Source organism: Pan troglodytes, chromosome 5 (genome assembly GCF_028858775.2).
Source record: "Pan troglodytes isolate AG18354 chromosome 5, NHGRI_mPanTro3-v2.0_pri, whole genome shotgun sequence".
Lineage (NCBI taxonomy): Eukaryota > Metazoa > Chordata > Mammalia > Primates > Hominidae > Pan > Pan troglodytes.
This window is the reverse complement of record NC_072403.2, coordinates 12,103,356-12,127,153: the sequence shown is the minus strand read 5'-3', so window position 1 is coordinate 12,127,153 and position 23,798 is coordinate 12,103,356. Positions and strand designations below refer to the sequence as shown.

Here is a 23,798-nt window from a genome sequence, read left to right as displayed (position 1 = left end):
GCCCTATATATAGACACATACATATAACACTTTCCTCTCCTCTCCAGATTTAAATATATAGATGTGGCTGCAGATATAAATATAACCTGTGGGTATAAACACACTTGTGGAGGAAGATAAAGATGTGTAATGGCTACAGATACTTAGAACTTTCAGTGTCTCCAGAATAAAGTGGGTCAGGCATGCTATAAGAGGTAGATAAACTGCCTGCAACATTTTGGACAGTAATATTGTTTATGGAGGTATAATTGTGGATAGTAGATTGGACAGATCAAAATATACAGCTTGATGATGATTTTGTATGTGCGTGTGCCTTGCAACCACAAGCCAGATGAAGAAATGGAGGATTTCCAACACCCCTAGAAGGTTCTCTCGTGCCTTTTACAGCCAATAACCCCCTGGACTATCACCAAGATAGTAACTTTTCTGACTTTTATCACCATAGGTTTGTTTTGCCCGTTTGACCAGTAGTTTTCATGATGCCTCTCCAGTGATCACCAGAAATCTCTGCCCAAATGGCTCAAGAGACTTGGCAGAGGAAGGCCGAGGGTGGATGAGAGTGGGAGATAAATGTGGGAGCCTGTGTGCTCCTACTTCTCAGGCCCACAGCTGTAGCTTCTGGGGGCATCTGTGGTTGCATCCATGAGACACCTTCCTGCCCTGGAAGCAGGAACCCAGGCCTCTGGCAGCGACCCTGAGGAGTGACATCTCATGCAGCCCTTATCCAGGTATTAGAGCTCTTCCCTAGTCTCTGGAGAACAATCTTCTTGAAGTGATTAAGAGCAATTAGCGCAGATCCTGCTAAACTACATTGCTCTAAAGTGGTAGATAAATCAAAGCTTTATAAAGTTGATCACATTTTAATGGTCCTAGAGGTGGGCAGGGTGAGGGTAGGTAGTCCTTGCTTCTCATGAATCCTTTGCTGTGAGTCATTTGGAAAGCCAATGACTGCTGTGCAGCATTCAGAATGGCAGTGTTCCTTGGGTAACTACTGGGCTCCAGACGCTGTTCTTAAAGCACTTTACATGGTTGCATTTTCAACCACCAACAACCCCACAAGGTAAAGAGTACTGGCATCACTTTACAGATGAGAAAACTGAAGCACAGAGAGGTTCTATAACTCCTCCAAGGCCATACAGCCAGCAAATGGTGGAGCTGGGCTTCCAACCCCAGCAGGCTGGCTGCAAAAGCAGGGCTGGGAACCAGCTCCTTCAACTGAGAGTTTCTATAACTCCTCCAAGGCCATACAGCCAGCAAATGGTGGAGCTGGGCTTCCAACCCCAGCAGGCTGGCTGCAAAAGCAGGGCTGGGAACCAGCTCCTTCAACTGAACGTTCTTATGGTCTGGTCCTGTGTGATTGACACAGTGAGCCACCCCAAGGCAAGGCCCACCCAAACTCACAGGCATGTAATGCCCATCAGGGAGCAGAACACCAGGCCCTTCTTTTCTACAAAGGCCTACATTGTCATGTCTCTTTGTTTCCTTCGCCTCTGTCATGGCCCACAGGCCCACCATGGCGTTGTCTGCACAGGACGCCTGAAAAGAATGAAAACGAGGCTGTGCAGGGTTGGCAGGCAAAGGGAGAAACAAATGCAAAATGGAGAGGTGGGGATTAGGGTTGCTGCAGAGGTACCATCATCCATGAGAACGTGAAGTTAATAGCTTAAGGTGCAGGATGCCCTAACCCCGAAGCTGTTCTTCACAGCTGGCTCTTCCTATAGACATGTGGGACCCCCTGCTGCAGGCCTGTCCCAGCAGCTTGGTGGAAGCAGCTTTTGCTACCCTTCTGGGCTATTGAGCAGGTTTCATTTATGAGCTCAACCCTGAACCTTCCCTACCAGCAGCAAGGCCTGTGTGCGTACCTAATTATGAAGTGATGGCCTGTCCCTGTGAAGGTCTCAGGAGAGAGCCTTCCCAAGCTGTGAAGTGCTCAAACCACAGCAGAAAATAGAATTTAATTGCACCACTGATAATAAACCGGATGTATGAAGGAAACTGATAACTTTCATCTTTTAGGCACTATTAATTTGCAGGATTATTTGTTAGTTATCTTCTGGGTTTACTTAAAGAGCAGTTTAATTCCCCAGGGCACAATCAGAATACCTCATCCCACAAGTTAGCAGACCTGGGCATGTAGAGAGTACTTTAAATGGAGAGTTATTTTGTTTTGTGTTTCCTTCCACAAAGGAACCAGAGATGCTGTTCCTGGAGGAAACTTATTTAGAGGTAGGGACATTTGATAGGGAAGAGAGCATGAGAGAGATGGAGATTCTGGCTTCTGTCCATGCCAAGTTTGTTCAAAAAGGTGGAATGGGGCATCATCCCATAAACTGTCCTTTAACCATTAGCCCAACTAACTCCAAGGATAACCTAAATCCAAATGGAGTAGGAGTGCTCCTGGGTAAAGCACTCACACCCTAAGGACCACCCAGGAGTCCCGGAGCTGTGAGAGGCCCTGAGTGCAGAAGCTCCGGCCTGTGGACTGGGGACCTGCCTAGCCTCCTGGAGGGGTGAAATGCAGAGTCACAGCAGGGGAGGGAAGGAGGGAGAGGAGAGAAGAACAGAGGGGAGAGGAGAGAACAGAGGAGAAAAGGATGGAGGGAGGGGAGGGGAGGGGAAGATGGAGAGGAGAAAAAGAGGAAAGAAAAGAGGAAGGCACAGGAGGGGAGAGGAGAGAACAGAAGAGAAGAGGAAGGGACAAGAGGGAAAAAGGAGCGAGAATGGGGAGGAGAAGAGAAAAACGGGGAGAGGAGAGTAATAAGAAAACTTCAAGTTGAAATATTCCAAAGGAGGCCTAGGGAGAGGGGTCAGATAAATTGTATAAAACACAACTCAATTAAGAGTTATTTTTTCTCCTTCCTTCCTTCCTTTCCTTTCTTTCTATTTTTATTTTAGGTCTGAGGGTACATATGAAGGTTTGTTATGTAGATAAACACGTGTCACAGGGGTTTGTTGTGTATATTATTACATCACCCAGGTACTAAGCCCGGTACCCAGCAGTTATCTTTTCTGCTCCTCTCCCTCCTCCCATCCTCCCCACTCCAGTAGACCCCAGTGTCTGTCGTTTCCTTCTGTGTGTTCATAAGTTCTCCTCATTTAGCTCCCACTTATAAGTGAGAACATGTGGTATTATGTTTTCTGTTCCTGCATTAGTTTGTTAAGAATTATAGCCTCCATGGGCTTTTTTTTCATGTGTTTGTTGGCCATATCTATGTTCATGTCCCTTGCCCACTTTTTAATGGGGTTGTTTGGTTTTTTTCCTGTAAACATGTTCAAGTTCCTTATAGATGCTGGATATTGGCAACATCACCAATCATCAGAGAAATGCAAATCAAAGCCACCATGAGATACCATCTCATACCAGTCAGAATAGCTATAATTAAAAAATCAAAAAATAACAGGTACTCGTGGGGTTGTGGAAAAAAAGGAACACTTATATATGGTTGGTGGGAGCGTAAACTAGTTCAATCATTGTGGAAAACAGTGTGGCCATTCCTGAAAGAGCTAAATACAGAACTACCATTTGACCCAGCAATCCCATTACTGCGTAGATACCCAAAGGAATATAAATCATTCTATCATAAAGATACATGTGCATATATGTTTATTGCAGCACTATTCACAATAGCACACACATGGAATCAACCTAAATGCCCATCAGTGGTAGACTGGACACAATGCAGCCATAGCTGTAAAAAAGGATGAGGTCATGTCCTTCGCAGGAACACGAATGGAGCCAGAGACCATTATCTTAGCAAACTAACACAGGAAGAGAAAACCGAATACCGCACGTTCTCACTTATAAGTGGGAGCTAAAAGATGGGAACATGTGGATATATAGAGGGAAACAACACACACAGGGGCCTATTGGAGGGTGCAGGGTGGGGCGTGGGAGGAGGGACAGGATCAGGAAAAATAACTAATGGCTACTAGGTTTAACATCTTTGTGACAAAATAATCTGTACAACCCTCATGACATGAGTTTACCTATATAACAAACCTGCACATGTACCCCTGAACTTAAAATAAAAGGTTTTTTAAAAATGAGGACTTGGAAAGAGAGCTAAATGCAGTAAAAGTACGAAACCACAATGGCTCAGAGGTCCAGAATTACATAGGATATGTTTCTCTAAATTCTAAGAAAACACTCACACCCTTTTTCAACCTCTTTGAGCCTGGATGGACACACAACTGACTGAGCCTGAAGGTTGCTGTGGGCAAATGTGCCAGGCACAGGGTGAAATTATGTGAGAGACAGAGAGGAGACCACAGCCCTTCCTGCTCAGCTCAGTCAAGATAAGGGTTGGGACCAGCCCCTGGTGATTATGATGACAGCAGCTATGATTTATTAAGCACTACATTATTAAACGCCTCTCTTCTATGATCTTATTTAATCCTCTGTACCATCCTACAAGGAGGACGTTACTATAACCCCTATTTTACTGATTAGGAAACTGAGAGGACCAGAGAAGGCAGTGCCTTGTAGCACAGTGGTCAGAACATGGGCTCTGGAACCAAATTATCTGAGTTTAAAGCTTGTTTTCTGAACATCGTAACTGTGTAAACCTGGACAGATCATTTCACCTGTTGGCTTCTGCATTCTCATCTGTAAGTCAAAAGCAATGGTAACTCTCCTCCTGGGGTCCTTCTGAGTTTTTTATGAGTCAATGGATGCCTGAGTCACAGTGCACACCTACATATGTTGGTTGCTGCTATTATTGCTGTTTATTAGTAACTGGCCCGTGATCACATGCCTGTTGAGGGAGGGAGAGACACTTCTGGCTCAGGTCTTCCTGACTTGGAAGGCTGTGCTATCAGCCACTGGGCTACAATGGAACTATCACAAAAAGCAGAGGTGGTCATTGACTTCGCAGAGAGTTTTGTATTCAAGGGAGGAGAGATCACACACACTTGAGTGGTGTGGGACATCAAGAATTAAGACTGTAGAAAGATGAATGGTCCCCAATGAACAGATAAGGTTCAACCAGTAGAGATGGATGGAGAGACCCCTTCAGATACTAGGAAGAAAATGTTAGCAAGGGCTAGAGGGGAGGTGGACGGCAGTATGTAGAGCAGTGAGAAGCGTGCCTTGGCTGGGGTGGAGGCTGGGAGCAGGGATGAGTAAGGGTAACCTGAAAAAGATAGCTTGAGGCTATGTGGAGGGGAGTCTACAATTTTGGATGAGAGCTTTATCATCGACTCTCTGAACAAAGAGGCTTCAAGGGAGTTTCTAGAGTGGGAATGTAACATGATTGTCAACTCCGCTCTCCCACAAGTCAGAGCCGCTTTTTCTTCCTCCCTTCTCTTCAAAGCCTTTGCCCAAAGCATTGTCTTCTCCAGGAAGTACCCAACTCAGCCTTGGAACTGGAGTTTCCTAAAAGCTCGTTTCCAGCTGTTCTTACCTGATCCCCTTTAGATCAAATCTAGGCCAATCTGGAACAATACTGGGCTCACATGTCTGAATCCAAGTCACTGTCAACCAAAGCAGGCCAGTGGCTTCCTGTTTGTGCATCCCAGTGGACCCAGTCGTGGATTTCACTGGTCCCTGTGGTGATAAAGATGGGGCCTGGGCTCAATAGTGCTCCCAGTCAACCATTCCCAGCACCCACCATATGTGAGTCAGAGTGTGTAATCCTCACATGGAAACAGGCAGAGAGAGACAGTCATTAAACTTTAATGAGCACACGTCTCTTTCCCCATGCTATCAAAATATTTTGATGAGAAAAGAAAATTTCATTACAATCAGACGTAGAATTTTTCTCTGCCTTCCCATGTGTTGCTTGTTCTCTCTCTCTCTCTCTCTCTCTCACACACACACACACACACACACACATCCTCTCTCTCTGAACTTCAGTATCCCCTTTGCAAAGTGAACACACTATGATTATACTGCTCCTTCTATTAAGTACAGTCATATGTAAAACACTGCATTGGGGGGATTCACATCCATAGCAATGTTTGTGAGAATGCATGGCCCACGTCCGGACCTAGTAGCTGTTGGTAAATGTTCTTTCTCCTCCGTAGTCCATCAATGCATGGGGGTTGCTTAGGGCAGCATGTGGGCCACTGGCCTGAGGTGGGCCAGTGGCCTGAGTGTGGCCCTCACCTAGTGGCATGGAATCTCTTGAATCTCTGGTCACCAGGTGTTGAGTGTATGCAGCATTCCCTGTGGAATGGGGCCTTCCTCATGCAGGGAGGCCCGCCTTGGAGATCCTGGGGTAAGGCCTAGGGGAGAGAGGAGACACTCACATGTTCCTCCAATGATCTCTACTCAGTACCTGCCATTCTAAAGCAGCTCAGGAGCCAGCATTTGTGTGGTATTATCATGTGGAAAAAGTCCTGCAGCCTTTGCAGGATGTCAGGAAGCACCGATAGAACTAATTTTCTCATGTGAACTAGGAACAATTTTGCTAGGAGAAAACAAAACCATTTTTTATGTGTGTGATTTTTAAAGTTACAAGCGTAAGCAAACAGATGTCTCCAAATTTTTCAAAAAAAAAAAAAAAAAGCTTTTAAAATGAGGACAATTGACTGTTTCCAAGAGTTTTTAAAAGTAAGCATTTGCTCTGTATTTATTTTGTCCATTAGCTGAAAGACTTTCTAGTTTTTATTTATCTGTTTATTTAGTCACTCTTGCATTCATCCATTCTTCATATAGTTATTTGGTGCCCACTCTGTAAATAAACTGTAGCAAATGCCTAGAGCTTTCAAAACCATTATCAGAGAGGCCACGCGCAGTGGCTCACACCTGTAATCCCAGCACTTTGGAAGGCCAAGGTGGGTGGATCACTTGAGGTCAGGAGTTTGGGACGAACCTGACCAACATGGTGAAACCCTGTTTCTACTAAAAATAAAAAATTAGCCAGGCTGTGGTGGTGCGTGCCTGTAACCCCAACTACTCAGGAAGTTGAGGCAGGAGAATCACTTGAATCCAGGAAGCAGAAGCTGCAGTGAGCCGAGATCCCGCCACTGCACTCCAGCCTGGGTGACAGAGCAAGACTCAAAAAACAAAACAAAACAAAAACAAAACATTATCAGAGAAAAATTCAACAGTGAGAACATTTTCTTTCTTTCTTTCCTTTTTTTTTTTTTTTAGATGGAGTCTCACTCTGTCACCCAGGCTAGAGTGCAGTGGTGTGATCTCGGCTCACTGCAACCTTCATCTCCTGGGTTCAAGCGATTCTCCTACCTCAGTCTCCCGAGTAGCTGGGATTACAGGTGCCCACCACCACACCCAGATAATTTTTGCATTTTTAGTAGAGACAGGGTTTCACCACGTTGGCCAGGCTGGTCTCGAACTCCTGACCTCAGGTGATCCACCCACCTTGGCCTCCCAAAGTGCTGGGATTACAGGCGTGAGCCACCGCGCCCGGCCAACAGTGAGAACATTTTTGTTGCATTTTTCTGAAATGGGGAAAGGTTGCGCCACTTTCTTTCAGCACTGGCCCACCTGGAACAGCTCCAGGAGTGCAGTTGCTCTGTTTTAACCTGAGCTAACCAGCACTTACACAGAGCCTGGGGTGCTCCTCTTGCAAGGACAGTGTACATGGGGCCTGTGAAAGAGGCTTAACCCACAGAAATCGACTTCAACAAGCAGAATATCTACATGACCAGCACTGATTGGTGGGGAATTGTATAGATAACACAAGACCCATGGGAAGTATCACTGTTGACCCCAGAGAGGAGGCAGGGACCTTCCTCTGGGCGGCTTCCCTCCAGGCCAGCACTTACCCCTGTGCAGATTGTGCCCATCTGCGGGTGGGAAGGAGACAGTGAGGGGGCCCAGTCCAGCCCACTCGCCAACCATCAAGCCCTGCAGCCTGGCATGGAGCCACATCCCCCCAAAAAAGGGGGTTCCCTTTTCCACTTTGCACAGTTGCATCCTGGCTCCAGCCCCATGTCCAGATCTCTTCCAACTTGGGACACTAGCTTGTTTTTTCTTAACAGCCATCCTAATGTTGTGTTCTAACTGGAGCTTTTCATGAGATGCCCACAATTTTTACCGAGGTTAACAGTAGAATCCTCTTCAGTCTCCTACAGCTCACACCCTAGAAACCCACTGGGATGGACCAAGGAAGGGTGGGTGGCTGTGGTGGCTGCTGATCTCACTCCTCCCACATCCCATTCATACAACTTTATCCCAGAGGACACATTAAAATTGGGGAAACCACCGGGCGCGGTGGCTCACGCCTGTAATCCCAGCACTTTGGGAGGCCGAGGTGGGTGGATCACGAGGTCAGGAGATCGAGACCATCCTGGCTAACACGGTGAAACCCCGTCTCTACTAAAAGTACAAAAAATTAGCCAGGCATAGTGGCGGGCACCTGTAGTCCCTGCTACTCGGGAGGCTGAGGCAGGAGAATGGCGTGAACCTGGGAGGCAGAGCTTGCAGTGAGCTGAGATCACACCACTGCACTCCAGCCTGGGCAACAGAGCAAGACTCCGTCTCAAAAAAAAAAAAAAAAAAAAAGAAAGAAAGAAAAAAAGGGGAAACCACTTGAGATATAATGAGTGCCCCAAACAAAGTACATGACAGTGACTGGCTACACTGTGAGACTTAACTATAGTTTCATTTAGTTCTGTAAATATCACAAACTTTTCATTAAGGTGGAAAATGGAAACAGACTATGTGTTCTAATTATTGCTGAACCCTGACCATTTTCCCCTCCATGTCCACAACCGAGCACGTTCTCTCTCCAGCCTCCTGTGCTCTCTGTGGCTCCATCGCACTCTCGTCACCAAGATTCACCCCTGCCCACACCCACACCCTTCGTGGGGAGGCCGGGGATGGGAACCAGGAGGTGGGCTTCTTCACCTCTCCCCTTTGTGGCTCTCTTCTCTAACCCCTGAGAAACCGAATCCACGTCATTCTCCATAGAAGACCCTATAGGTGAGGAGGTTCTCAGGGTCACCCTGGCAACATGTTCTCCCTTTAAACCTCATATTTCATTAATGCCAGTATGTGTCCGATGCTCTGTTGTATGATATTACATTGAGTCACCCCACTAACTGCATAAGAAGCTGAGGCCCAGAGAAGTCAAGTGACTTGTCTAAAAACTCAAAGTGGCAGCCCCGGTCTTCAGCCCCTGCATCCAGCTTGCTCTCTCTTCAGCTTGGCCTGGAATAGCACCACTGTGTGCATCCCAGTCACCTCAGTTATGTCCGTGACACTGTTTCAGGTTATTTGTGGAGTAAATCAGAGGTATCTACCTATGAGTCGTGAGGGACTCTGAGCAAGGAAAGCCTGCTTACCCCAGGGGACCCTAGGAGGGGACACCTTCAGCCCCGCTCCCATAGCTGACTCTCCATCCCCTCGTGGCTACTTTCACAGAGGATTGTGGCCATGGGACCAAACCGTGGGTGCCCTTAGCCAGGATAGATGATCCTAGACGATGTCTATGAGTGAGCCCTCCTCATCGAAGGTGTTCATTTCCATCTCTCTCTTCAGGACAGCTACAGAACAGTGCACATTTTAGAATGAAAATGAGGAGTCACTGGTAACTGCGGTACCTAAAACATAATTTGCTCTGTGCATTTCATGTTTGCTATTTTTTTGAATCTTAAAAAGAGACACACATGAGAATAACCAATCTCACATTCCAGTCCTGTAATCCCAGTATGTTTGGGCTACTGATTCTCTTTTTAAAAGTGGCATCTCTGTCATTTTTAAAATAGAAAATCCTAGATAGTGACTCCTATTATCATCAAGTAATATATATCAAGGCCCCAAGGCTACCTTGTCACATTTTACTCTGGCATAGAAATCTAATTCCTTCTCTATAAAGTCAAAAAGAGAGAGGTGAGTTATAGATGTTTTCTAATTTAGTTCAGGGTCAACTTATAATCCTCGTCCTCAACTGATGGTTTAACGATAACTTAAAAGGTGATGCTGCAAATGATTCTTTGCTGGATTTCAGAAAATAAAGAAGCTATTCCAGCAAAAAAAAAAAAGTTTCTATTTTTACCTCTATTCTGTCAGGGATCACAGTGTATGTAGTTTTGAAGATGAATGTTTTAGAGTCAGAAAGACCTGGATTTATATCCAACTTCTGCCAGATTCCTAACTCTGTAGGCTTTTTATTTATCTTCTAAATTTCAATTTCACATAAACAGAATGGGATTAATAATCATGTCTACCCCCAAGACCATAGGGCTGTAGAGAAGATTAAATAAGGTAGTGTAAGTAAAATGATGAACAGAATGCCTGCATTACTAAGTAAACACTAACTAAATAAATGTAAGTTACTTGTTATTATTGTTGTCATTAATCAGAGTCAGGATCATGTGTTGCTGAGCAACGGCTATGGCCCCAGACTGTCTACATTTGAATCTCTCCTACCCTACTTACTAATGGTGTGAACTTGAGCAAGTTACTTAACTCCTCTGTGCCTCAGTTTCCTCATCTATAAAATGAAGACTCCTAATATTTACCTCTTAGTGTTGGGAGGATTAAGTGAGTTGATAGAACTTTCTAGGGTAATGGGAACATTTTAAATCTGCTCCATCCAATGCAGTAGCCACGAGCCATATGAGGCTTTTGAGTCCTTGAAAGATGGCTAGTGCAACTGAGGAACTGAATTTTTTACATTTCACTTAATTTTAATTAATTTAATTATAAATAGCCCTAGGTGGCTAGTGGCTACTATATTGGAAAAATATAGACTGAGAACATTTCCTAACCACCCTAGAACCATTAGCATTGGTCAGTAAGTGTTCATCTAAGTGTCAGCTAAAAGCAGGGGCAGTGCCTGTGGTGATGAGCAGAGTTTGCAAACAAGAAATTGCCCATTATCAAAATTGATCACAGGCCAAGGGGGAGGGAAAAATACAGTTTCCAGAAATACGTGCAATACATGATTGAAAGTACTTGAAATAAGAGCTGTTAGGTGTGCTAATAAATCATGTATTTCAAATTGCCAACCTCATTTATTGTTACTCTTTCTCAAACTTTTTCCTTCATTTCAGTTTCAATTTTGAATACAGTTATGTATTTTTAAAGCATATGCTTAGTGGAAGATATCTTGTGATTTCTAAAAAAGTAATTTCTTTCCAAAAAGTTTATATAAGAGAAAGAGAGTATGTGTGTGTTAGTAACTTTCCTGTTTACCAAAGAATCAGAGTAGCAGCTCATTATCATGAATTAGTATAAAGGACAGGAATGTCAATATCAGTAAGTGATATGTAACTTGAAAAAGCATCATATTACGGGTTGATTTTTTTAAAACAGAGAGAGATATTTTCAATAGAATATTGAGAAAAACTTAAGGCCATCAAGTATATGCAAAAGCATTTGACGTCACCAAGTAAGACATATGCTTTATTCTTTTCTCTGGCCCAAGTAATGAATACTCTTCTCTAAAGCAAATACACATAAAAGTTTCTTCTTGAACTAACCTTCTCTAAATTGCCTGAAGGCTCCCTTTATTTAAGGTTTTATGAGAGCAAGAAAATGAAAAATATGACTGCGAAAATGAAATGAAAATATGACTATGCAGATATGGAATTATGCTTTCAGCAATAAGGAAAAGGGAGCTTTGCAGATTCCTAAAATAATGTGATGCAAGCAGATATTTTCTCCCCAAATAGTCATTGTTCTCAGCATTTTGTAGGTACCATAGCATGGTGCATCACTGAAATCAACACGTAACGTGAAAACACTATGTGTTGGCAGCATTTTCCTCAAAAGAAGCAAGGAGAGGGAGACACCTCCAGTTACATTTCCCAAGCAGAACACAGTGATGTCGAGCATTGGGTAGGTTTTTACATTTAGTTTGGTTTGAGTGTCTAAGGTTCATTATCATCAGTAGTCAGGGACAGGAAGTTTACATTCTCGGTGCAGGAGACAAGTGTCAGAAAAGGGACACTGGTCTTTGTTAATTGCAAAAGAAACACACTACAACCAGAGAAGGGCTTCTCCTCTCACCCCTCCCCATCCTTCTCCCTGCTCCCCACTCCAGCATCAGGGAAATCTGGGCAGAATTGATACACCCATGCCAGCATCTAATTACAGAGACAATACTGGAAGCAAACTGATTAGGCATGACATATGAAATTACCTGAGAAGGTTTAATGTCCTGATCATATTCAGATCTGAAGCCTATCTATGATGGCCCAATTGCATGGGCCAGTTTCTCAAATACTAAGCATTCCTTCTCACTGTCATCAGTGACCTGGAAGGGTGTATTTCACTTTCCACAGCGTAGGAGGCTTCATGTAGAGCCAGTCTACTGGTATGGAAAGGGTTCTTAATCTAGGGTTCATGGGCCCCTAGAAAACCATGTATGGACTTCATAGGTCTATAGTGCATCCCCTAAAAATACATGCCTATATTGTATATATCTTGTATTTGTCACTGTGTATGTCTGTGTAGAGGAAAGGTCAGTAGCTACTATCAGATTTACTTTTGAAGGGGCTTATGCCCATCCTTATATAGCATACCATGGAGAAGACAGATGGCTCCAAAATATTTTTTCCAGAAAGAATAAAGTGATCATAGCAAACACTTTTGCCAATAATGTCTCTGTGGCAGCTCCATCTTCTTCAGTTTAGAGAGCTTTTGTAAATGCTATCTTTATTTTGTATTTTTTAAATCCAAAGATGTTTTTGAAATGTTTCTTAATGCAGGAAAAAATATATTGGACACACTTGAGAATGAAATCAGGGACACCATGTAAAGTATTCTGATGTATTGCTACACCTTCAATATCTAAATTGATTGAGGCAGGGCCTCTGGGAAGAAAGTGAAAAATTCGGTCTGTCTTCCACATGTTTTGTCTATACCAGTGGTTTCCAACTGGAGGGCAATTTTGCTTACTAAGGAATATTTGGCAATTGCTGGAGACACTTTTGGTTGTGATGGCTGGGGTGCGAGGCTGCTCCTGGCATGCAGTGGGTAGACACCAGGGATGTTGCTTAACATCGTACATTGCACAGGACAGCTCTGCAACAAAGATGCATCCAGCCCGATATGTCAGTAGTGTTGATGCTGAGAAGCCCTGATCTAGATCATGATTACTGTTTTTGCCACAGCCTTCAAACCAGGCTTCTCTCTCCACACCCCATGTGCCAGCCAGCCTAAAAGTAACTTCTGGTTCATGTTCTAGTTTGCCTGTTATTTAACCAATCTCCTCCCCATTAGGCCTTATTCATTCTCAGTCTTGTCAGTGTGGCTTCAAATCCAATGTTGCTCCCACCAGTTTGAAAATCTCCCTTACTTTCTGACTGCCGTTTTTTTTTTTTTTTTTTTGGACCTCAGTACGAAACAGTTTTGGTTGTCTTGTTATTGCTGAGTTGTTGGCTTTTCCAGCTCCTCTGACCTCAGAGTAGCACTCTATCTTAGAGTTCAAGATCTCCAGTTAGACAGACTTTAACTTCAATCCCACCTTGGTCATTTAGCAGCTTCAAATCCTCATTCAAGTTACCTATTTTCCTGAACCACAGTTTTCTCTTTTATAAAATGAAATGCCTGGCACCAATGATCCTGCCCTAGAAAACCTCCTTCTTCTTAAGGGAATAACTATTATTATAGTCTGATCGAGCTGATACAAATATAGCCCTTGTGTTGTGAGGCTTATGTGAGAATATATGTGAATTATGGTTGTCAGCTGGGGCTGGTTCTTTGTAATCAACAGGGGTGCCTCAAATAAATGAATTACAGGATCCACCCATTACCAGACTGAGGATTGCTGGTTAAAGTGCTGGACTCCCTGCCTGGCACACGATCCATGCTGTCTAGGTGCACCTGCTGTTGTTGCCCTCTCCTAGTTGTCTGCCCCTCTCCTAGTTCCCCTGAACCCAGCTCTCCACCACTGCCCTCCAGGAGATGAGGATTTAAATGTAACAAAGTTAGGGAGTTGGCTGAAAGTTTCATTTTTCTTATAGACTTAAGAAATCCCATAGCCATAAATTTAGTCACAAAGCATGGCTTGATGAGTAAAGCCATAAGAGTGTATTCTTCTTTTAATCGATATATAATAATTGTACATATTTATGGGGTACATGTGATTTTTCAATTCATGCATACAGTGTGTAATGATCAGATCAGGAAGATTTTATTCTTGACTGTAGCATAAGTAAGCAAGGGTCCTCTTCTCTGGGCAATGTCCTTCCTCTTTACGTCCATTCTTAAAAACGGCTCATTTCCATATATTTTCTCCCATATTATATAGTGGCTAAAGAAACATGGTATAGTAATGGCTGTGTTGTCATACGGAAGATCCAGACATCCAGTAAATTCCATTTTTGAGCCATTGACTTAATTTAATAAATATTTACTGGACATTGGTATTGAAGTACTAAGTATTGGAGTTAAAAGTGGGCTGAAATATAAGGCGAATAAGACAAACTACCCAGAGCACTGCTACCCTAAAAAGCATCAACTGTAATGCATTGGGCCTTTGCCATGTGCCTTGCAATATGTTTGCCGTTTTATGAGCATTTTTCATTCCAAACCTTTCTTGCAAGGGAAGAACTATTATTCTTATCTTATTCCCAAGTTACTTAGAGCTTATACAGATCCATTCATTTGGTATACATAGCTCCTAAACAAACAAACAAGTCTTATAGCCACCTGGCATTTTGCAGCACATTGCGTTTATGTTGGAAAAGCATATGGTTCTAAAGTGTGTGGCATACAGTAAACACAGCTTAAGGTATAGTAATAATAAGAGCATTCTACATAGATCGCCCCATAAAAGTGTCAGCCCATTTTAAAGACAAGAAAACTGAGTCTCAGAAAGCCTAAATCACCTGAGTCCCCACTGTTAATAAGTGTTGAACCTGGCACTGAGCTCTGGCTGTCTCCTGTGGTGTTCTTCCAAATACCTGATACTTCTGAGAGTCATAATAGATAAACTCACCAACAAATAACCTTTTATTTTCCTGGACTCTGGTACTGTGGCTGTAGAAGAAAAATCTCCTTTCCTTATTTTAGTATCCAGGTTCCTCTTCTTCATGTTCAACAGTAAGGACTCCATCCTTGGCATATTTCTTGCAAATGTGTCTAAAACTAAGAAGGCACATGTGCCCTGAAGCATTTTCTACCTCTTAAACTCAGGAATCCCCTTTGTCCCAGCAGGAAACTTGATGCCTATCCAGAAGCAAAGTTCACTTGGCCGCCCTCACCGTGGAAACGTGTTGCCACACCAAATGAACTTCCCCCTCCTGCTGTCAAAGAGCAGTCAGTGGCCACCGCTATTGACCTGAGCTCTAATTAGGCTGGTTTTATAATGAGGAAAAGAGTGCGATTCTAATTAGTAAATTTCCATCTCTTTCTCAATAGGTATCCTCCAGTCAAAGCAATCAGCTATCCTCATCACACTGGTTCCATTGCCAAAAAAATAACTGTATCATAAAACTCTAGTAAAAGTGATGATGGTTAAGACAACAAGAGAGCAGAACGAGGTTTATATTTGCTGCTAATGACCTGCATTCTCTCTCTTAGGTCCGTGGCACTCAGGTAGTTGGTTCTGACATGACTGTGACAGTTGAGTTTACCAATCCTTTAAAAGAAACCCTGCGAAATGTCTGGATACACCTGGATGGTCCTGGAATAACAAGACCAATGAAGAAGATGTTCCGGTAAACCTTGGGTTGGGGAGACCGGGCAGGCAGCGCAGGGCTGTGGGAAGCTTTCTCTGTGTGTGTCTTTTCCAAACACAGATCTGCTCCCCAATGAAAATGTCTTGGAAGCTGCCTCCTCCTTGCTGACCATTTCTGTAGGGCGTGGAGTAAAACTAGGGTTGGTTTGACCAGCACTTTCATCATTTAATCCTTAAAAACACCCTACAATGTAGATACTGCTATTATCTCCCTTCTGTAGCTGAGGAGTTTGAGGCTTTGAGAGGTTGACTGGTTACACAGGTTCAGTTACACAGTTTATGAAAACAGAGCCAAGATTCAGACTCAGGCTGGTGAATTCCAGAACCCAAGTTTGAACCACTTTGCTGTACTACCTACTCATGTATGGACTCTTCTCATCTTTATTGAGCTCCTACCACGTGTCAGATATTATGCTGAGAGATGCCCCCTTTTCATGGGTGCTTTGTCTCCAGCCTCACCTCACAGATTTTACCATCCCAATCAGTGTCTACAACTGTTGGATTCAGAATTTTTTTTAGTTGAGCCTAAAGAGCTCTAGATGGTTCCCCATTCAGGGGACCAAAGACAACCCCAGGTTCTGTAATGATATGAATGAAACTCAGCCTCTTCCACACACAGGCCCCTTCAAATTGTGCTTGACAGGTCTCAGTTTCTGTGACTTCTACTAACAAAGAGTGTGACCCAACAAGATAACCCATTCCATGGTCAGGTAGCTCTAACAGTAAGGAAACATGTTTTTCTACCATTTGATCCTGCCAATGATCCTAATTCTGCCATCTGGACTGACAGAAAATAAGGCCCGTCTCTCTTCCGTCTGATGGTTTGCAAATGTTTGCAAACAGCTGTCTCATCTTCCTTGAATCTTTTCTACCTGGGGACAAATATCTGTCCTGACTTTATTTCTCTCTCCTCTAACATGGTTTCAGCTCTCTCTCTCTCCCACACATTCCAATTTGTCACTACTCCTCTTAAAGTGTGACACCCAGAATGGATCCCAATCTTTGAGGTTTATTACTTTCATTTCTACCACAAATAAGTCCTTGTCAGCATCAATCAATCTAGCACATTTCCTGTGGAGTGACCTTCTAAGGCATAGAAAGGGAGGTAGAGGACTTTGGAAACTGCCTCATGACCAGATATGTTAAGAATTTTCCCGACACCCTTTATGGAAGCGACCCCACTCTGGAATCTGTGGGATAAATGCAAGGCCTCACTTATACCCTCTGGGGCAACTTTATTGCCCATAAAGGGCTCTCCGCATTTCTTTCAAATTACAATGCTCATAGCTTCTGCATCTCATCATTTAAGAGATGCCTTATTGCAGATGCAATAAACAACAGAGAAAATAATCTTAGTGCTTTTGAAACAACGCAAGCACAAAACATAGCAACCTTCCTGTGCTAACAGGAAAGTTACAGGAAAAAAAAATAAGTAAATTAGTAATCAACCCCAGCTACATAGAGAGGTCAGCAGCCATACCCCTGCTTTCGTCAGAAACGACAGTCTCACTCACCCATTCTCGCACCTTCCCACTCAAATCAGATGCAAGAATCGTTCAGGCAAAGTGAAACACGTTTCCTCTTCCATACAGCCCCCTGCTGTATCCAACTTTTTCCTTCCCAGACAGTAAACCCACAAGCTTTATCTGAGTGTACTGGAACCTTCTCTATCTTTACACTTTGGCTATCCCCCTAGAATTCCACCTTGGTCAAGGCCAACACATGAAAAAAGACACTGTGTGTCTTAGACAAAAGATGAATTATTACACAGTGAATTATTACACAGTGCAATGACCCACTATTTGGGAGGCCTCAGGCTCAAAATAGGTTAAATCTCCAGATGGTTTGTTTATTGTTAATGTCTGACATTGGAGTGGAGCAAAGTGGAGTGAATCGGGAGAAAGGATGGATAAGGCCAGTCCCTTCTTGGACACAGATGTCCTGCCCACACACTGGCTTAAGGTACTATTACTAGTTACTGCAACACGTAAGTCTAGGCAGACAAGTAGATAGACAGAGAGCTAGCTGCTCTTAGTCAGTTTGAGCTGCTGTAACAGAAATGCCATAGACTGGGTGGCTTATACAACAAACATTTATATCTCACACTTCTGGAGTCTGGGAAGTCTGAGGACAAGGTACCGACCAATTTGGTTCCTGATGAGGGCTCTCTTCCCAGCTTGCAGATGGCTGTCTTTTCACTGTGTCCTCACATGGGGCAGAGAGAGGGAGGGCAGGTTCTCTGGCACCTCTTCTTCGAAGGGCACTAATCCCATCATGAGCCCCACCCTCATGACCTATTCTAATTTAGTTACCTCCCCAAAGCTCCATCGCTAAATGGTATCACACTGGAGTTTGGGTTTCAACAAATGAATGTGTGAGGACCACAGACATTTAGTCCATAACAGTCCTCAATCTCTCTTTTTAAGTTTTTTTTACTGACACATTGTAATTGTACATATTTATGTGGGGCAATTTGATGTTTCGATACATATATATGTTGTATAATGATCAAATCAGAGTATTTAGTGTATCCATCACCCCATGCATTTATCATTTCTTTGTGGTGAGAACATTCAAAAGCCTGTCTTCTAGCTCTTTTGTAATATACAATACCTACTGTTAATCATAGTTACCTTATCATGCAATAGAACACCAGAACTTATCCCTCCTATTTAATTGTCACTTTGTTCTCATTGGCCAACCTCTTCCCATCTTCCCCTTCATGTTCTCCTCCTCAGTCTCTGGTAACCACTGTTCTGCTCTTTGCTTCTATGGTATAATAATTTTTTTTTTTTTTAGTGTCTACATGTGAGTGAAATCATGTAGTATTTGTCTTTCCATGTCTGGTTTATTTCACTTACCATGATGCCCTTCCTCCAAGTCTAATTCATGTTGTTACAAATGGCAGGATTTTATTCTTTTTATGGCTGAATAGTTACAGAAACCCAGCTTCAGGGTGGAATATCTCCCAGACAAGAGAAGCTTTATTTCTCAGAGACAGTCAAAACTTGGGCTAAAAATCATGACATAGAAAACATTTGTTATCTAAGATGGGCTTACAACTTGGAGCAAGCGCCACTTTCTCTGTTTACTCCTCACTCCAGCACACACCTTCACAACCAAGACCTGAGCCAGTCCGTGCCCACTTCCATATGGTCAGATAATTAGAAACACTCCACTGTGCCCTATGTTGCCAAGATCTGATCTAGGAGCGCCAGATCCATGTAACAACTTGGACGCCTAGAAAGTGCAATTCCACAAAACCAAAATCCTTTGCAAGACCGTATTTCTTTCTAGAATACAGCTCTTAAGTAGTTGGGGAATCACCACCCCCACTCATTCACCCACACCCTGCCAGATGTGGTGTCTAGAAGGCAGGGGTTATTGAACCCAAAGCAGAGGGCCTGGAAGGTGAGGAGCTGGTAAACAGGGAATTGGAGCTGGGAACAAAGAAGGCGGTGCTGTGTCTCACCCCTCACTCACTGTGAGCCAACTCTACTCTGAAATGGTTTATCTTCCTGCTCTTCCCCCACTGCCTCCGGCCTGTCTCAGATGTGCAGAGGTTCCACCTCCACAGACTCTTAACTTTCTGCACTTGATGCTTCCAGAGCGTCAAATAATTTATCTTCCAGATTTATTTTGCTGTTTAGAAAATGATCCAGTTCAATATGTTATTTCAAGAGAAAAACTCCCCCACTTTGTGATTTGGGCTTAAACTTTAAGTTTCTCAAATAGGACAGAAGCTAAGGGCTAGACGCACAGAGGACAAACCATGGGCAGTTGCAGTTTATTGTAATAATAATCTCATTTGCCTGCGTGCATTCAAGATGATAAATGGCCAGTATCTCCTGATGGCTCAGCACATTACTGAGAATCATTTATCACAACATCCATCCCCAGAAAATAGGATTACTCCAACATTGCTCCACTTACCAAAATACTTTCTTCTCTGTTATGAATTTATCTGTATGTAAAATAGCATGCATACGTATCTTCATGTATGAGTTTTTTCGTATGTACACATCATTATGCCGGATGGTTTTATGAGTAAGAGAAAATGATAAGAGGGGGCTAAATACTTAGCTTCTATTTGAGGTGGTTATCTGCAGTACATGGTCTCAGGTCAGGTCCTTAACCAGGGCCACTGTTTCACAAAGTGCTTCTGATTGATCACTTGGGGGAACCAGAGGAGAGAGAATGAATGGATACAGGTAACAATAGCACAGCTGTTGAGAAATAAATATCCCAAATTTATATTGGTATTGAATTGAGCACTGTGAATTGAGGACTGAGAATTTTCTCTCTGCATACAGGCAGGAGAAACTTTCCTAAATTATTTTGCAAAGAGTTCAATGAATCCTCCATGAACACTTGCAGGACACTCTTATTACTAAGTCAAAAAGTATCTTTCCTGCTTGAGAAATAAAATCCATGAAAAAGTAAGCACAATGGTCAGAAAAAGCCTTTTCTTCTTTTCTTTTTTTTATTTCTATAGATTTTTGGGGAACAGATGGTGTTTGGTTACATGAATAAGTTCTTTGGTGGTGGTTTCTGAGACATTTGGTCACCCATCACCTAAGCAGTATATACTGTACCCAATTTGTAGTCCCACCTTTCCCCTGAGTCCCCAAAGACCATTGCATCATTGTTCATTGTTATGCCTTTGCATCCTCATAGCTTAGCTCCAGCTTATGAGTGAGAACATAGGATGTTTGGTTTTCCATTCCTGAGTTACTTCACTTAGAATACTGGTCTCCAGTTTCATCCAGGTCACTGTGAATTCCATTGTTTCATTCCTTTTTATGGCTGAGTAGTATTCCATGGTATATGCATACCACAATTTCTTTATTCACTCATTGATGGGCATTTGGGCTGGTTCCATATTTTTGCAATTGCACATTGTGCTGCTGTAAATATGTGTGTGCAAATATCTTAGAAAAAGCCTTTTCTTATAGAACATATGGTGTACACTTTTATGAAGTGCAATGAAGAGGAGCAGAAAGAGTATGAATATGGGACTCAGAAAAACCCGGGTTCAAATTTCATCTCTGATCATTTACCAATTATGTGATCTTGAAAAAGGGACTTCACTGGTTACCTTCCATTTTTCTTGATCATAAAATCTACTGAATAGTATCTGCCTCAAAGAACTGTCATACATATAAACCCTGAATATAATCTCCCAAGGTTTATAGGGGAGGCTATATGTGAAGCACCCCAGAGAACACTAAATCTCACCAACCCTGATTAGTCTGTCTGCACTGATGTGGGCTTGTTCTTGACACTCAGGAAGACTTCAGGGCAAACGCTGGGAGGAAGAGGAGAACACTAGAACCATGAAAGGCTATGTCATTAGCCGCATACATTAGGGCATTGGCAACAAATGGTAGCAGAAAGTTGCATAGGTGGAGGGGCCCAATTTGGTGGTTGAAATAGGAATTTGAATTACAGAACATGAAGATTCTCAAAGTCAAATGGCAGCAGGCAGGGCTATATTCCAGATGCCGAGCCTGGGAACAAGGTCTATCCCAAGGGAGTTGGCAAAAGCTAATTCGAGTGTCAGGGCCTCAGCAAAGGCAGCTGGGGGATTCACATAGGACTGTAATTCCAGGAGGAAACTAGTGGCAAAAACTGAGCTGAGGCTCAGAAGATCAGTCACATAGATAAGGCTACTATGGAGGGCTTGGGGACAAGCTAGAGTTCAGTTGATTAATGGTTGGATGGGAATCAGCCCAGCTCCTGATGGCCACTGGGAGGCCGGCGGATGCATCCCAGTGGAAGGAACCATGACCCAATAAGACTGTCAGTGACAGGTTCTGCAGAGCTTTATGTGGGGGCCTCATTTGGGGCGTAACTTGCTGAATCAGCCAGTGAGAGTCTTCAGTGTCCTAAGCACCAACTGAGAGAAAGAAAGCAAGTGACTTAGGCAAGAGTTTTCATTGCTTCCTGATCAAAGTGGAAAGCTGGATCTTCCAACCTCTCCTCTCTTTTCCATCCTTTCAGTGAAATCCGGCCCAACTCCACCGTGCAGTGGGAAGAAGTGTGCCGGCCCTGGGTCTCTGGGCATCGGAAGCTGATAGCCAGCATGAGCAGTGACTCCCTGAGACATGTGTATGGCGAGCTGGACGTGCAGATTCAAAGACGACCTTCCATGTGAATGCACAGGAGGCTGAGATGAACCCTGGCATTTGGCCTCTTGTAGTCTTGGCTAAGGAAATTCTAACGCAAAAATAGCTCTTGCTTTGGCTTAGGTGTGAAGACCCAGACAGGACTGCAGAGGGCCCCAGAGTGGAGATCCCACATATTTCAAAAACATACTTTTCAAAACCCAGGCTATTCGGCAAGGAAGTTAGTTTTTAATCTCTCCACCTTCCAAAGAGTGCTAAGCATTAGCTTTAATTAAGCTCTAATTAAGCTCTCATAGCTCATAAGAGTAACAGTCATCATTTATCATCACAAATGGCTACATCTCCAAATATCAGTGGGCTCTCTTACCAGGGAGATTTGCTCAATACCTGGCCTCATTTAAAACAAGACTTCAGATTCCCCACTCAGCCTTTTGGGAATAATAGCACATGATTTGGGCTCTAGAATTCCAGTCCCCTTTCTCGGGGTCAGGTTCTACCCTCCATGTCAGAATATTTTTCCCAGGACTGGAGCACAACATAATTTTTATTTTTGGCAAAGCCAGAAAAAGATCTTTCATTTTGCACCTGCAGCCAAGCAAATGCCTGCCAAATTTTAGATTTACCTTGTTAGAAGAGGTGGCCCCATATTAACAAATTGCATTTGTGGGAAACTTAACCACCTACAAGGAGATAAGAAAGCAGGTGCAACACTCAAGTCTATTGAATAATGTAGTTTTGTGATGCATTTTATAGAATGTGTCACACTGTGGCCTGATCAGCAGGAGCCAATAACCCTTACTTTAACCCTTTCTGGGATGCAATACTAGGAAGTAAAGTGAAGAATTTATCTCTTTAGTTAGTGATTATATTTCACCCATCTCTCAGGAATCATCTCCTTTGCAGAATGATGCAGGTTCAGGTCCCCTTTCAGAGATATAATAAGCCCAACAAGTTGAAGAAGCTGGCGGATCTAGTGACCAGATACATAGAAGGACTGCAGCCACTGATTCTCTCTTGTCCTTCACATCACCCATGTTGAGACCTCAGCTTGGCACTCAGGTGCTGAAGGGTAATATGGACTCAGCCTTGCAAATAGCCAGTGCTAGTTCTGACCCAACCACAGAGGATGCTGACATCATTTGTATTATGTTCTAAGGCTACTACAGACAAGGCTGCCTGCTATGTATTTGCAAGGCTGATTTATGGTCAGAATTTCCCTCTGATATGTCTAGGGTGTGACTTAGGTCAGTAGACTGTGATTCTTAGCAAAAAATGAACAGTGATAAGTATACTAGGGGCAAAATCAGAATGGGATGCTCTGGTCTATGTAACCACATTTCTAAGCCTTTGAGACTGTTCCTGAGCCTTCAGCACTAACCTATGAGGGTGAGCTGGTCCCCTCTATATATACATCATACTTAACTTTACTAAGTAATCTCACAGCATTTGCCAAGTCTCCCAATATCCAATTTTAAAATGAAATGCATTTTGCTAGACAGTTAAACTGGCTTAACTTAGTATATTATTATTAATTACAATGTAATAGAAGCTTAAAATAAAGTTAAACTGATTATATTTGCATCTGTGCAGAAGTGAATGCTTTTAATTTTCAATATAACACACTACTAATCACAACTTCTTGAGAAACCATCCTTCCTCCGCAGTAGACAACCCACCCTGGATAGGAAAACAACAAGCATTTATCCTCTAAAGAAAATGACTCTAACAGGTGTTAATGTCACAGTTTTCTTCACCTCTCTCTTTCTACATTTTATTAACTATATTCACTGAAGGATCAAGTTGCATATTAGTTCAAAAACCAGCTTCCAGAAACTATAAAATCTCTGTAGATATTTTCTCATAAATAATCTTATGAACCATTATGGTGAATCAGTGGATAGCCAGCATGGAGACCTAGCATAACGAACACCTGTTATGGTGTTATGACAATCATGTATAGGAGATCCTATATTCATGGCAGACATCACTGAACAATTGTAGCTCAGATAAGACCTCAGAATCTTTCTCAATTCCAGGTAGCAACTAGCAATTGATTTTAAACTGGCACACA

General features: G+C 43.0%; 1 protein-coding gene across 1 annotated transcript in view; it reads left to right on the top strand.

Annotated features, from left to right (window-relative positions):
* F13A1 (coagulation factor XIII A chain) overlaps positions 1 to 23,302 on the top strand; it is a 418,063-nt gene extending 394,761 nt beyond the window's left edge. Inside the window, exons 16-17 of the mRNA XM_009450449.5 lie at positions 15,443 to 15,579; positions 21,603 to 23,302. Of these exons, the coding sequence (XP_009448724.2) occupies positions 15,443 to 15,579; positions 21,603 to 21,756 (291 nt within the window). The 3' untranslated portion in view covers positions 21,757 to 23,302. The remainder of the gene's footprint in view (positions 1 to 15,442; positions 15,580 to 21,602) is intronic.
* The last annotated feature ends 496 nt before the right edge of the window (positions 23,303 to 23,798 follow it).